The following is a 15678-nucleotide window of genomic DNA, read 5'->3' on the forward strand; positions in this document are numbered from 1 at the left end:
CTGTGTGGCACAATTTTGTCCTTAATTTGCATTCTCCTCAATTTTAGATAAAATAAGGCTAGCAAATATTAAGGAGCATGTAAAACTTTTATTTTATGATTTGTTTCCTTCAAACTAACTGCCTGATTTCCTATATAGGTGATCGCGTCCTAGCTGTCAATGGGGTTAGTCTAGAAGGAGCTACCCATAAACAAGCTGTGGAAACACTGAGAAATACAGGACAGGTAATAATCGATCATTATTCTAAACTTCTAAGATAAACTTCAAAGAAGATAATGATGTGAATGTTATCGATTGCATTGAGATCTCCAGATCTGTTAATTATTCAGGAGCATAATACTCGTATAACCATTCTGGTTGGTTACAAGTACTCTGGCTAAAGCAGTTATTAGGAGGGGTATTTTTGCTAAGAAAGCTGACTTTCTGTGTAACTTTTAGCCCTGGGATTACCAAAGGGAGATAATAGGGTTGGGATAGAGAGTACATTTTTTAAAATTGCATAGGGATCAGTTAAATTCTAGTGATTTTCAATCTTTGGCCCAAGTTAAATTCATTTTATTCAGTTACATTTGGGTCACGGCCTTTGCAAAATTATATAGTTTTAATAGTTTAGTGATGCTTCTCTCCTTATATCCAGATTTTCTATGACATGCTTTTATTATTAATCATATTTGTGGAATTTGTTCTTTTTAGTTATTTTTTATAAAGAAAGTTAATTTAGGAACTTGTAATCTCTTTTGGTCTCTCTTATTTTTTTCTCCCATTACTATTTTGGGGAGCCAGTATTTATTTTAAATGATTTTATACCATCAACTATACAGAGTCCTAAGAACTTGTCTATTTTCTTATTCTTCTGAATTAACGAAGTGTATTCCATTTGTCCAGGTTGTTCATCTATTGTTAGAAAAGGGACAGCCTTCAGCAACCAAAGAACATGTCCCCGTAACTCCACAGTGCACCCTTCCAGATCAGGATGCCCAAGGTCAAGCCCCAGACAAAATGGTGAAAAAAACAACTCATGTCAAAGACTACAGCTTTGTCACTGAAGGTCAGGCCTTAGGAAACCACCGTGCTTATCCCTACGTGATTCCTGGCTTAATCACGGTTTGATTTTTGTGTGTTGGATTATAATGTATGCCCAAGTCTCTTAAGATATTTTTCAAATATAAATAATGATATGATGTAGCACAAATTGAACTTAAAAAGCCAAATTTGTACTTCATAGAGCCTGATGATAAAATTGAATAATGAAATTAAAAAAATGATTGTTATTTCATAATACATTACTTCAAATGGGTGTGAAATTTGATAAGAAAAAAAAAACAGATAATTGATGAACATGGCTTTAAACCCATATGAAGCCTTGAATGTTTTCCACACTTGTTTTTATAGACCTGTGAAGCTAACCCTGGACAAAAATTAGTCACTGGTCCCCATATACTTGCCTGGCATACCAGTTATACCAATCTTTGATCATCTTACTCATTGGTAGTAAAATCAAAAAGGATGTGGTAGTGAGTGTTTCATAGAGCTAAATGTGCTGGTTATACTAAGGGACCCAAAAATCCATCCGTCTTCCTTTAAAGGGCTTAAATGTCATTTATAAATGATGGTGATGGTATACAGTCATTTTTTCTTATTTGTTCCTTACTGATGATATATATGTCTGTTTAGTTATTTGATAATACAAATGTTAGGAACTCTGAATCAATCCCCAAAAAAAGAAGAAGAAAATATTCCACCTGTATTATTTTTCTTGTTTATGAACACAAAACTCACATTCCCACTTAATTATGCTACCGTTTATTCCCTCCCTCATTCATATGTTCTTTAATTCTTTCCTGGTTATTGTGCTTTTACTTAGTTTGTTATGCAGAATTTTACTGGAGTATCAGTGCCGTTTATCTGAATTAAATTATACCTCACCAAGATGACACCGCAGTGTCCATTTATTTTCCTGTATCCTTTTCTGTCATGTATCTTGCTCTTTTTACCGTCACTCTTCAATTGTGCACCTGAGTTTCTCTCATATTTATTCTTCCCAGGACTCATTTCTTTTTCTTCTCTCCATTTTTATTCTGTCCTTTAAAACACATGGGATTGAAGCACAATTTGATTTTTCAGAAATCTAGTATTAGGACTCTTTTCTGTGCAAATACCTTAGTTTATGCAGTTAGTACACTTTGTTTTTATAAGGGTAAAAATAGTGAAATAAGGTACAAAAATTTCAGAGAGAACTGTAAATATGGGAAATGGGCTTTTTAAATGTGCATAAAACTATATATATTTGTACGTTCACCATTTTCATAATATTTCTATTTTTTGTCTCTTTTTCCTCCAGAAAATACATTTGAGGTAAAATTATTTAAAAATAGCTCAGGTCTAGGATTCAGTTTTTCTCGAGAAGATAATCTTATACCCGTGCAAATGAATGCCAGCATAGTCAGAGTTAAGAAGCTTTTCCCTGGTCAGCCTGCAGCAGAAAGTGGACAGATCGCTGTGGGTGATGTTATCCTGAAAGTCAATGGAGCCTCCTTGAAAGGACTGTCACAGCAGGTGAGCGCCTCCCCTGGGGAGCATGGCAGATTTCTGTGGTGAGGGATTGGCTAGTCTGGGACTGGTTTCACTGTACCTTCTTCTGTCATTCATGATGCCCCAGGAAGTCATATCTGCTCTTCGGGGAACAGCTCCAGAAGTATCCTTGCTTCTCTGTAGACCTCCACCTGGTGTGCTTCCAGAAATTGACACTGCTTTTTTGGTGAGACCTATGTACTTTATATTTCTATAATGTGTCAGTTTAATGGTTTGCCACTTTAGCTATAATGATTGCGTCATGGTTTAATTCCCTGGGTGTCATTCCTAGCTACCTCTTTAACTAGAAATGTTATCTGACTCTACTTCTTCGTTGAATCAAAGAAAAATAGTTCTCATTCTAAGCTACTTTGGATTAACGTATAAGTTACATTAAAATTTTTTTTAAAGATTTATTCATTTTATTACAGCCAGATATACACAGAGGAGGAGAGACAGAGAGGAAGATCTTCAGTCCGATGATTCACTCTCCAAGTGAGCCGCAACAGGCCAATGCGCACCGATCCAATGCCGGGAACCTGGAACCTCTTCCAGGTCTCCCACGTGGATGCAGTGTCCCAATGCATTGGGTCGTCCTCAACTGCTTTCCCAGGCCACAAGCAGGGAGCTGGATGGGAAGTGGAGCTGCCGGGATTAGAACCGGCGCCCATATGGGATCCTGGGGCTTTCAAGGCGAGGACTTTAGCCGCTAAGCCACGCCGCCGGGCCCTACATTAAAATTTTTAACCTTTGTTTGTAAGCACAGAAATCATAAAGGAATACATTTATTCATTTAGCTTTCTTACATCAAAGAATAACTAACATATCCAAAAACCTGTTTTGATATTTATTCACAAATTGTGTAGTGACAGGTAAGAGTCCAAACCTAAGTGAAAATGAAGATTATTAGAGAAAGTCTGCCTTTGGCCTGTCTATTGAAAGTAGTATTCTACCACCAATGATCCGTAATTCTTGAGTTTGAAAGACTCGATGCCTTATACCTTATACTGGAGTAAGTGTTAAGAGGACATTAATAGAAAAGTAACATTTCTGTAAAAGTGTATAGCATTTTAAGAAGTAAATTAATTTGGGAAATCAGATAAGAACTGAATGGAGCTCTCTTGATGCATAAATTACTTTTATTAATGAAATATTTCAATAGAAAGTGCTGTAATTCAACAGATTTTCTGTTGTTTTTAGCATTAGTAAAAGTTATCACCCTCTCTTCTCTTTAAATGTGCCTTTTGTAGACCCCACTACATTCTCCAGCACAAGTGCTTCCAAACAACAGTAAAGATGCTTGTCAACCATCATTTGCAGAACAAGGCACCAGCTCAGATGAAAATGAAATGCCTGACAGAAGCAAGAAGCAGTACAAGTCCTCCTCCAGGAGAGACAGTTACAGTGACAGCAGTGGAAGTGGAGAAGATGACTTAGTGAAATCTCCAGCACAGATAACAGATTTGACCTGGAGTTCAGCTTTGCATCAGACTCTAAACAACATGGTATCACAAGCACAAAGTCAACATGAAAATCCAAAGAGTCAAGAAGATGCCATTTGTACAGTGTTTTACTATCCTCAGAAAATACCTGGTAAAACTGAACTTGAGTGCAGGTATTGTCAATATTATGTATAATACTCAAAACAGCTGGTTATTAACAGCAGTAGCAGCAGCACACATTCCTTGAAGAATGAAATATATGTTTTTATACACTTCACAGTGATTAGCCAAATCATAGCTCTATCAGTGGCCTATTTATTAGGGCTCACAGCTTTAGTTAGATAACTGATAAACTGCCTACGCAGTCAAGCTGATCCTTACTTCTCCCTTGAACATGTATACTAGTAATTTAGAAAACTATTTCCCAACACTACTTAACCAGAAAAAGAGACAATTTATTTAGGACACTATGCAGAGGGAGATTATGGACTAGAAGTACATATAGGAAAAAGTAAGAGTTCATAATGGCAGGTCACACTGGATGGGAAAAGAAGAAATGAATAAAAGACCACAGGGTTGGCATTGTGGCACATGTTAGGCCTATGTTGAAGTGTTGGTTCAAGTCGTGGCTGCTCCACTTCCAAGTCAGCTCCCTGCTATATGACTGGGAGTGGAAGGTGGCCCAAGCGCTTAAACCTCCTGCCACAAGGAAGACCGGAATGGGGCTCCTGGCTCCTGGCTTCAGTCTGACCTATGCTGGGCTGTAGCATCATTTAAAAAATGAACCAGTGAATGGAAGACTTCTGTCTGTGTATATCTTTCTCTCTTTCTCTTTTAGTCAACCTCTCTGTCTCTTCCCTCTCCCACTCTCTTTCTCATTCTGCCTTTTAAATGAATAAATTAATTTTTAAAAAACAAAGAAACCAAATCTGTACCTCGAATAGTTACTCATCTAATAGTTACTCATCATTTAACTGTGTGAATATATTACTGTGTGTATCCAGATCTACCGTGTTTGTACAGGGCTTTTTCCTTTCTTATTCAGAATAACCACAGGAATAAGATTTTGTTCTTTCTCTCCTCTTTTCATTATAATGATGAAACATACATTAAGCTTTTGAAAACATTAGCTTCAGCTCTGAATTAATAACTAGGATTCAAAATTATTTTTATTTTTATTTAACCCCCTATAATGACTATGTAACTTGCAGAATTTCCTCAAAATAGAACCTGAACAGATTAAAAATACTTGATAATATTAGCAAGTAACAAATGTAAAATCCATTCATGCTCCAGAGTCAGACAATAAAAGTAGCTGGAATCTCAATGAAAATCAGGAATGAATCCTCGGTAAGCATTTTCTTTTATGATACGGTCTTACTGGCATGGAAGCATATTTGAAAATATCTTTGTTTCTTCATCTCTAGTAACCTTCCTTCCCCTCTGCCAGTGGATGTGGCATCTGGGCATAGTGGTCAATCCCATTCAGAATCAGTGAACTCTAACCCAGTGGAAAACTGTGCACACCAGCTTTCCGAAGTGAGTAGACTGGAAAACTTGGCAACAACTTTGAAAAATAACCTGGAAAACCACCTGGAAGATTTTGAGCTGGTGAGTTCCTTCTATCTTTTCTCAGTGAGATGACTTCCTTTAGTTGAGGAGAAAGCTTTTTTTTTTTTCTGGAGCAGGTTCACTTATGTGTCTAATTAATAAATAACATATCTGATAAGTTTTCTCTGTGGAGAGATTAGGAAAAACGGACAAAAAGATTACAAATCTTGACGGTAGACCTGATTTACTGCAATAGAGCAGACACCAGTGAACAAATCACTTTTTTTGAGTCTTGGTAGTGTTGCCTATTGCATGGGGGCTGTACTCAGAAAGTTGTGGTAAGAAGAAATTGAAATCATTTAAACAAAGCTTCTAGTACATTACATGATAGAGAAGTGATGCCAAGGAAATATTGTGTTTGGTTGTTTCTCAAATTCTTATGCATTCATTATTTAATTTTTAGCCACACCTAATGCATTTTTTCCCCTCCACACTTTTCTCTGACTACCCAAATGGAATCCTTTACATTTCACATAGCCCTAGAATTAAATCAGATCTTCAAATATAATGTCCTTTACATAGGAATGTCAGTGTTTTTCAACACTGGCTTTGTTATCTGTGTAATAAAAATTTGTTGTTGAGAAAGTACAAAAAAAAAGGCTGAAACCATCCATACCTCACCACTCAAAAATCATAAATATTTTGAGTTAATCTTTCCAGATATTTTGCTTGCTTATAATTGTGTGTGCATTATGTATACATCTTCAATTTCATCCTTAACAGTGGAATAAAAATAATCTTGGATTATTATTAAATTGATTTTCTTAGAACTCTACCATTACCAATATAAGCATACATTATAAAATGTTGGGGTTCAAAGAAATCGAGTGAAACTCCAAGGAGAGTGAAATTATTGTAATTTCCAGTCTGGGGACAATCCCTTGCCATGAACAAGAAGCACATCGAACAAAGTAAATGGGAGTTTTATAGCAATTATCTACGAGGAAATCAACAGCTACATGATAGCGGGTAAATACATAATGAGGGGTTATTTTGTGACATAGAGCAGGTAAAACATTTACAATGTTTAGGATCCTGATCCAGTTACTTCAATAAAGATTTGCGATGCAAAACCTCAGGATTCCAATCCTATCACTTCAGTGTAGACAGTAAACAGCATGCCTCGAAGGCAACTGTCCTTCCTGGGAATTCTGAAAACTTCAAGGTCATGCGTATCTCCGGTCTGCTTCCTGCTATTTCTGTAAGCAGGGTTTTTCCCATGACAGGATGCATGTGTTTCTTAGGAGATTCCAGAGTTACAGGAATACATTCACCTTGACAATTAACCCTATCAATAAAATGTCTTAGAAATTGTTTTTGTTTGCATTTGTAAAGAAATGAAGTTGTGTTATATAATCACCCAAACTTTTCGTGTTCTTACCGAAAATAACAAATAGCGCTTCCTTTTACAGCTCTTGCATGTGTCTTGGTTGTTTGGAAACATGTGAAGAATTTTTCTGAACCTGTATCTCTAAAAAAGATTCTTTGATTGTCTAAGTATAAGCACCTCAGTATGCACATTTATTCTGAGTGTAGGTGGAACATGAGCAAGCCCTTTCTCTGCTCTCTCTAGTCACTCCCACAGTGTAGAACTGAGACCCAGCCTTGACATGCAGGTGAGAGTGGGACATCTGGCTGCGCTGGGTCAGGTTAAGTCATCACTTAGGGTTGATTTTTCTCTTCTGTGATTCTAGGGAAAGAATAGTCATCCTTCTGTTTGCCTACAGTGCCGAACAGGCAACCTTAAAGGAATCACTGTGTTCTTTCCTTAGGAAGTAGAACTGCTAATCACCCTAATCAAATCAGAAAAAGGAAGCCTGGGTTTTACAGTAACCAAAGGCAGTCAGAGCATTGGTTGTTACGTTCATGATGTCATACAAGATCCAGCCAAAGGTGATGGAAGGCTGAAACCTGGGGACAGACTCATAAAGGTGAGACATGTGAGAGGGATGCAAGATTTGCACAAATGTGGTTGAAGAGCAAACCAGGACTGGGAAAGGAAGGTTGAATTAAAAAACATTTGGCTTATTGTACTTGACTGGACAATAAAATGCTGGACTCTATGTTTGGTATATGCTTGCAATGAGGGAATCTCAACTGAACTTGAACTGTGGCTATGCAACAAGGTGGAGGAATCCACCATGGTGGGAGGGTTTGGGGAGGGGTGGGGAGAATCCCAGTACCTATGAAACTGTGACACATAATACAATGTAATTAATGAATTAAAAAAAAAAAACATTTGGCTTATTTTCCTTCTCCATCACTTAAAGGCTTTTATACAGTTAACCGCTTGGGAAATTTTTTGTCAATTCGTATTTTTTTATTGCTATCATTTTCCATGATACAGTTTTGTAAGTACAGGTTTTCCTCCCTTCCCCTCCCCTTTTTTCCCTATTTTCCCCAGTGTACCTTGGCGTTCTAAGTATAGGCAAAGGTAGAAAATCCAGTATCATTGCTGTCAAAGTATTTTTTTTTATTAATTACGTTGCATTATGTGACACAGTTTCATAGGCTCTGGGATTCCCCCAACCCCTCTCCGGGCCCTCCCCCATGGTAGATTCCTCCACTTTGTTGCAGTATTACAGTTCAAATTAAGTCAAGATTCTTTCTTTGCAAACATATGCCAAGCATAGAGCCCAGCATCTTACTGTCCAGATAAATTCAACAGTTTCTTGGGGAGACCATCCCTAGTCTGGAGGTAGAGCTGGCAGAATGTCATCCCGATCAATTAGAAGCCCCCAGCACAACATCAACAACAATTTACAACATTATGGAATTAATTGACATGGTATTGAGTAATCAATATGTTAAAACAATGCAAGTTCTTAACCACACATCAAAGTATTTTTAACTGATTCATTGAAGAGTTCTTTTTTCAGGAGTTTGACATCTGTTCCATTTTTAATTTGAAAGTCCCCTGCATTCAGTTAAAACATAAATAGCTATATCAAGTCTAAGAGGAAAAAGATTTCTTAAATTACTAAGAAGATAAATTTTCTGTATTGGTGAAATAATGATACATGTATTAGGAGTTTTACATTATTATATAATTTATAATAGCTTGATTATTGTGTTTATAATATCAAAAAAAAGTATTCCAATAAATTAACCACTTTTCTTCCTTGTGAATCTCTTATTAGCTAACACATATAAAAGATTAAAGGTACTATTGAATTTTCCTGGCAATTTAACTTCTCTGTTCCAAAAATTGTGATCCTTACTTGTCCCTTCCTGACTTTTGTAGGTTAATGATACCGATGTTACAGACATGACTCACACAGATGCTGTGAATCTGCTCCGAGCTGCACCCAGAACAGTCAGACTAGTGCTTGGACGGATTCTAGAATTACCCCAGATGCCAGTATTGCCTCATTTGCTACCTGATATTACATTAACATGCAGCAAAGAAGATTTGGGTAATGAAAATTCAAGCTCGGTGCAATCTGATTTGCTTGGCTGAATTTGTAAATATTCTTATGACTGAGAAAACAAATATACCTTTTTTTTAAGGTTTTTCTTTATCTGGAGGTCATGACAGCTTCCATCAAGTGATATATATTAGTGATATCAATCCAAGATCAGCTGCGGTCACTGAGGGAAATCTCCAGTTATTAGATATTATCCATTATGTGAATGGAGTCAGCACACAAGGAATGACTTTGGAAGAAGCCAACAGAGCATTAGACATGTTCCTTCCTTCAGTGGTGCTGAAAGCAACAAGGTACTCAGCCATTCTTTGTGGATTTTATTTATGTGTGTGCTTGCATTTCAGGTCGTTGATACACTTACAAACCCAAAAACGGTCATGAATTAGTAATTCACAAACTAAATTGGTAGTACTTAATAAAATTAAAACAAGTTTCCTAGTAAAGGGATCCTAAGAACATGAAGTGGATAAGTGTTTGAACAGATGTTTGCAATTAACAGAATAGTTACTATAGTTATCAATTAGGATGTCTTCAATTACAAGTAACAGAAAACACAAGTGAATTTTGTTTGAACCAGAAAGGGAATGTATTAGTTTATGTGACCTGGCAAGTCCAACCATAACTTAGTCTTCAGGTGAAATTTGATCAAAGTTTCAGCTACATTGCTTTGTTATTTTAAGTTATTCTTTGCACTTTGTGTCAGTTTCTGATTTGTATAATAATCTAATGACTACCTTAGTTTCAAGACCAACACCTGCATACCACACCATGGTGAACAATCTTCAAAAGGAAATCTCACAAGTGACCACTGGTAAAGGCAAAACTGTGTGCCAGTTGCCTTAGACCTAAATTAAGGTCAATCCCTAACTTAAAGCAAAGGGATAAAAATACACTGAAATCCTGAGCTAATCCAGCTTAGACACCATGTCTACTACCAGAGAGGAACTGGCACTTTCACTGAATTTCATAAAGGCTTCACATTATGTTAAAAAAGAAGTGCCAAAAGGGACTTCTCTCTTGCTTACAATAAAAAAAAGAAAGAAAGAAAACGCATGTATTGATTTCTTATTGCTGCCACAATAAATTATCATAAATTTTGTAGCTTAGACTATAATGGCATCATCTTAATAGTTCTACAGGTCAGAAATGCAAAATGGGCCTCATTGGGCTAAAATTAAGATGGCTGCAAGGTTGCATTCCCACTGTAGGTACCAGAAGAAAATGTTTTCCTGTCTGCTGCAGCTTCTAGGGGCTGCCCTTGTTCTTTGGCTCCTGGCTCCTTTCTCCTTTTAAGGCCAACAGTTGGCTCGTTCTCTGCCTCTGTTGTGACCTCTCTCTGATTATAGCTTTCCTGCCTTCTCCTTTCACATGTTTCAGGGACCCTGTGATTGCACAAAGATTCCAGCAAACCAAAATCATTTCCTCATCCCAAAATCCTAATCACATCTGAAGAGTCTCCTTTGCCATGTGAAGTAACATAGTCACCAGTTCCACAGATTAGTCCATAATCATTGGCACATACACATCTCTGGAGGGCCATGATGCCACCGGCACAACATACATGATTTCACACTCTCTAGATTACAGACCAGGTTAAATGAATTTGGGAAAATTCATGTTTGTGTCTGTGAAATATTGCTTTCAAATTGTGAGAATGTATTAATTGATAGTAAACATCTGTTCTTTCTGAACCTTGGATTTAGGTTTTATACTTTTTCCCTTGAATATAATCTCTGATCTGATAACGTGGTATGTTTCTGACAATTGGATTGATTTACAGTTATTTCATGTATTCATTTAAATGTTATTTCATGGGGAAAAAGTCTCACTATATTCTGAAGAGAGAGAGTTTGTGTGTGTGTGTGTGTGTAAGTAATGTAAGATCTAGTGGCCGGTGTTGGGCCCTAAGAGATAAGCTACCACCTGCAATGCCATCATCCCATTTGGACACTGGTTCAAGTCCTGTTTGTTCCACTTCCCATGCAGCTACATGTTGATGTGCCTGGGAAAAGCAGTGGAAGACAGCCAAAGTACCTAAGCCTCTAGATTCAAAAGCTTCTGAAACTTCTGGCTCGTGTCTTTGGCCTGGCCCAGCCCTAGCCATGGCAGCCGTTTAGAGAGTGGACTAGGTGCTGGAAGGTCCCTGCTTCCTCCTGGATCTGGCCACAGCCAAGTGAAGAGTGAACTGATTTAGAGGATGGAGGGTTTTACCCCACTTACAAGCTAATAAACTAGCCTGTTGCAGGCTAGCTTGTTTGTAAATGCACCAGAGGGCAGGAAGCTTCTGATCAGCGATCTTTGATCTCTAACTGTATTACTGACAGCACAGCTGTGGTATGGATGTCAGTTCAATAAATCCTCCAAGTACCATAGGTTCTGCACATGGAGTGACTTTTTTTTTTAAGCAGAGGATCCAAATGCTATACCAACCATTTTATAGCAGCCTGTAGGAATGCCTGTTTTTGTATGGAGAAAGTTTACTTCAAGGTTGTTTATTACAAGCAAAACCATGAGAAATGAGCCAGATACACAAAGTCAGAGCTTTGCATTTTGGGGCTACCCAGCAAGAATATAAATTCAGGGATGTTAAACATCTGTAGCATATTGACTCTCCCAACTCTGTGTACCTTAAGCAATCTCCCACTTCCCTCTAGTATCAGCAATAAGAGTATATACCAATCCCCTACTACCAAGGGACTATCCAATTATTGGTTGCTTCTCACCTTGTAATAGACTACTCTTAAAATCTTTTGACTATAAATGTTCCATCTAGATTCTTACTCTAAATAATCTAAGAGACACATAAAAAATAAAAAATCAACTAATTCCTGAGAGTGTAACAGAAAAACACACAGAAAAAGCTTTAGATGTAGCAAATTATGACCTGTGACTTCTAAGCTATTGCTGAACTGTATCTACTGACAGTGAGCTAATTTAGTACATTATAAATATTACTAGTGTTTTAAAATGAGAAAGGAAATGGAATTAAACTGAAACCCAAAGAAAGATTGGGCAATGAAGTGATTCTTGATCTTTTTTCTATCAAGAATATCTTCCTTCAGAAAATACGTAATCTGTCTGCAGCTTTGAGAGATACCTAAGTCCCCTGAAATCCATTCAAAATAGAACTTCTGGGCACAGCACAGTAGCCTAGCTGCTAAAGTCCTCACCTTGCATGTGCCAGAATCCCATATGGGCACCAGTTCTAATTCCGGCAGCCCTAGTTCTCATCCTGCTCCTTGCTTGTGGCCTGAAAAAGCAGTGGAGGATGGCCAACAGCCTTGGGACCCTGCACCCGCGTGGGAGACCTGGAATAGACTACGGTCTCCTGGCTTGGGATCGACGCGGCTCTAGCTGTTGCAGCTGCTTGGGGAATCATTGGACAGAAGATCTTCCTTGCTGTGTCTTCTGTCTGTATATCTGACTTTCCAATAAAAATAAATAAAATCTTTTTTAAAAAATAGAACTTCTGAGGTGAATTAATAGATAGTTTAAAGGATATTTAAACAAAGATCTTAAATAGTTTGAAATTGTCTTTTCATTTTTTACAACCCAGAGATGGCCATCCAGTGATCCCTAGTGCAAAGATGTCTGCCGTTTCAAGTCCAGAGTCATCCAAAGCTAATGGTAAGGATTTGTTCATTTTTTACCATAATACTTATGGGGCGATAACTAATGTTTTGTTCCAAACAGCAAAATTGGATGATGTTACTCACATGTTTGTATTACCCTTCCAGAATATGTTGCAAGATCTAAGTGAAAAAATTTATTTACAGGAAAATGCCTTCAAAATTCAGTCTATAGTAGAGAAATAGTACAATGGAACAGGCTATGCAATGTAGAGCCCAATAGATTTGAGTTTCTAAGTTCTATCTACCCTTAGCAAGTACTTTAATCCATTCATAAGCTTCTGTTTCCTATCAAAAAAATAAGATTATTAGTATCTACCTTGCAAGGATATGATAAGGCATAAACATATATATGTGAAACACCACAATGCTTGTCACATATGTGAAACCCTGTAATGCTTGTCACTTATGAATTTATTCAGACATTTACTGAATCTGTACTCTGTAGTAGTTGCTGTTTTGATCATTGTAGATAAAACAATGAACAAAGTATCTGACTTAACATTCTGACATAGTAATAAAAATTAGTGATAGTAATAGTGGTGGCAACAGCTGTCATTCATTTAGTGCTTATTCTAAACTAAATGTTCTTCTGAGTGTTTTCATACTCATAGCAACCCTGTGATACTAGTATTAATATTATTTTCAGGAACCAAGGCACAGAAATTTGATAACTTGCCCAAGTTCAGAGTTAGTGAAGGTTAAGTGCCAGAACTGAAACCCATTCAATATTCCATACTCATTTATGTAACTGAGCCCCATAAATATACTTGTGATTGCTAGTATTAGCATAGTAAAAAAAATGTTGGACAGAAGGGGATGTTGTTGAACTTGGTACATTCAAAATGTAAATTGTGTACTTCCTGCATTAACTAATATTTTAGATTTTCAGATACTACTATGTAAATGCCAGCAGTAGCTAAAAGAACCCTTCCAAAAGTCAGAGTTTCTAAATGTTAAAACCTGTGGTTCCTTTTTCCCACTGTATGTAGTTCCCCTGTGCATCAAAGTCAGACTATCTCATCAATCAGGAGGATATTTTTCTAGTGATTGCCAGGATGATTCATGTTTATATCTTTCCATTGCCCTGTACCCCTATGCACCTCATGATCTCTGTGGGGTTCCATGACTTGACTCATAGATTGGTAATATGATAGAATAGAATAGAATAGAATAGAATAGAATAGAATAGAATAGAATAGAATAGACTCTTGTGTCGAGAATAAAAACTGGTAATCATTTTGGAAAACAATTTTTAGAAGATGTGAACATGTAAGTACAATAGGATCCAGCCACTCAACTTGTAATTATTTACTCAAGAGAAAAGTTGTCATATATTCATGTCTAGAAATTTGGACAGAAATTTTCCCAGAATCTCTACTTACAATAACTAAGGTTAGAAGCCTCAAATATCCACAAGCTGTTGAATGGATAAAACAATTGTAATATATCCAAAGGCTGACCCTGCCAAGGCAACCACAGAGAAAAGTCGAAATTCAATAAATCTACAGCAAGCTACATTTTACATTGGAAATTTTGTGTGGCTCGTGAATGATGCTATAAACATTCAAATGGCACTTGGCAGAAAAAAAGGTTCCTCACTCCAACCCCCCAGTGGTACATGCAACAACATAATTTTAAAAACCTCACAGCAAGTATGCTGAGTGAAATAAGCCAGACCAAAAAAGAATTGACTCTCTGTAATTCCGTTTATACACAATTGTATTCAGTACAACTTATAGTGACAGAACGTAGATATGTGGGTACCTGGGGATATGAGTGAAGGAGGCAGTTTGGAAAACAGGAAGATTACGGGCCTAGCGGAGTGGCCTAGTGGCTGAAATCCTTGCCCTGAACCCACTGGGATCCCATATGGGCGCCGGTTCTAATCCCAGCAGCTCCATTTCCCATCCAGCTCCCTGCCTGTGGCGTGAGAAAGCAGTGGAGGACGGCCCAAAGCCTTGGGACCCTACATTCACATGGGAGACTTGGAGGAGGTTCCTGGCTTCTGACTTCAGATCGGGACAGCTCCAGCCATTGTGGTCACTTGGGGAGTGAGTTATCAGACAGAGGATTTTCCTGTCTGTCTCTCCTCCTCTGTGTATATCTGACTTTCCCATAAAAATAAATCTTTAAAAAAAAGAAAGATTACCAAAAAATGCAGTTTTATTTTGTGCTATACCAAGAAGATTTAACAAAGTTTATTATTGGTATAGTTTCTTTGTTATTTTTCTAGAAATGTAATAACGTGTTATACATACTGCTTCCAAGTAATATTTGAAGACATTTTTGAGTTCTTTGTAATGTCAGCTACAAAACTATAGAAGTTATCCATAAAAATCCCATCCAGCTTTTCATCTTTGCAGCATTATTTGTATAGGTCAAATGGAGGTCATTGAACAGAGGTCCTTGAATACATTTAACTGTTTCTTGTTTTTGTTGTCATTTGTTTTAACTTTTCCACACTCTGCTATACCTCTCTAAATATCTTATATGATAGAATGAATCAAATAATGTGTGATTTTTTTAACTGTTAGAAAAACATGATCTACTTAATTTTAATGTAGTACTAGATCTTTTTTTTGACAGCTAAGAGGTAAAATATTTTTATTTAGAGATATGTGAAAAATCCTTTTGAGTTATATCCGTAACATGTTTTCCTTACTAACATGCCAATCTTTATGAAGTGAGATAATAAAAGTGTGTTATCTTCTTTACATCGCAAAGTGAAAAATAGTTTAGCACTTGGGATAACTCAACCTTTCAACTAGGTTCATTTATACTCAGGGTTTCACACTGGAACCATTCAGTGAGCTTTGGGGGGGAGGGTTATTCCTTGGATAGTCCCTTCTCTAATACCTGGTTACATGTAATGGGTTTAAGATGCTTTGTAATGTGACCTCCTTTCGTATAGTAATAAAAATGAGAGCATCCTCAAACGTGGAATTTCTTTAATCATCTGGGTGTCTCTGTTGTGGTTTTAATCGGCTCATCCTC

At 37.1% G+C, this 15678-nt stretch overlaps 1 protein-coding gene across 1 annotated transcript in view; it reads left to right on the forward strand.

Moving 5' to 3' along the window:
* Nucleotides 1-15678, forward strand: part of PTPN13 (protein tyrosine phosphatase non-receptor type 13) — a 188933-nt gene that overhangs the window by 148053 nt on the left and 25202 nt on the right. The window contains exons 27-36 of the mRNA XM_058667102.1: nucleotides 139-224; nucleotides 886-1048; nucleotides 2342-2556; nucleotides 2660-2758; nucleotides 3822-4186; nucleotides 5441-5624; nucleotides 7397-7555; nucleotides 8869-9040; nucleotides 9135-9345; nucleotides 12609-12679. Coding sequence (XP_058523085.1) covers nucleotides 139-224; nucleotides 886-1048; nucleotides 2342-2556; nucleotides 2660-2758; nucleotides 3822-4186; nucleotides 5441-5624; nucleotides 7397-7555; nucleotides 8869-9040; nucleotides 9135-9345; nucleotides 12609-12679 — 1725 coding nt within the window. The remainder of the gene's footprint in view (nucleotides 1-138; nucleotides 225-885; nucleotides 1049-2341; nucleotides 2557-2659; nucleotides 2759-3821; nucleotides 4187-5440; nucleotides 5625-7396; nucleotides 7556-8868; nucleotides 9041-9134; nucleotides 9346-12608; nucleotides 12680-15678) is intronic.

The sequence above is a fragment of the Ochotona princeps genome, chromosome 7 (assembly GCF_030435755.1).
Source record: "Ochotona princeps isolate mOchPri1 chromosome 7, mOchPri1.hap1, whole genome shotgun sequence".
NCBI lineage: Eukaryota > Metazoa > Chordata > Mammalia > Lagomorpha > Ochotonidae > Ochotona > Ochotona princeps.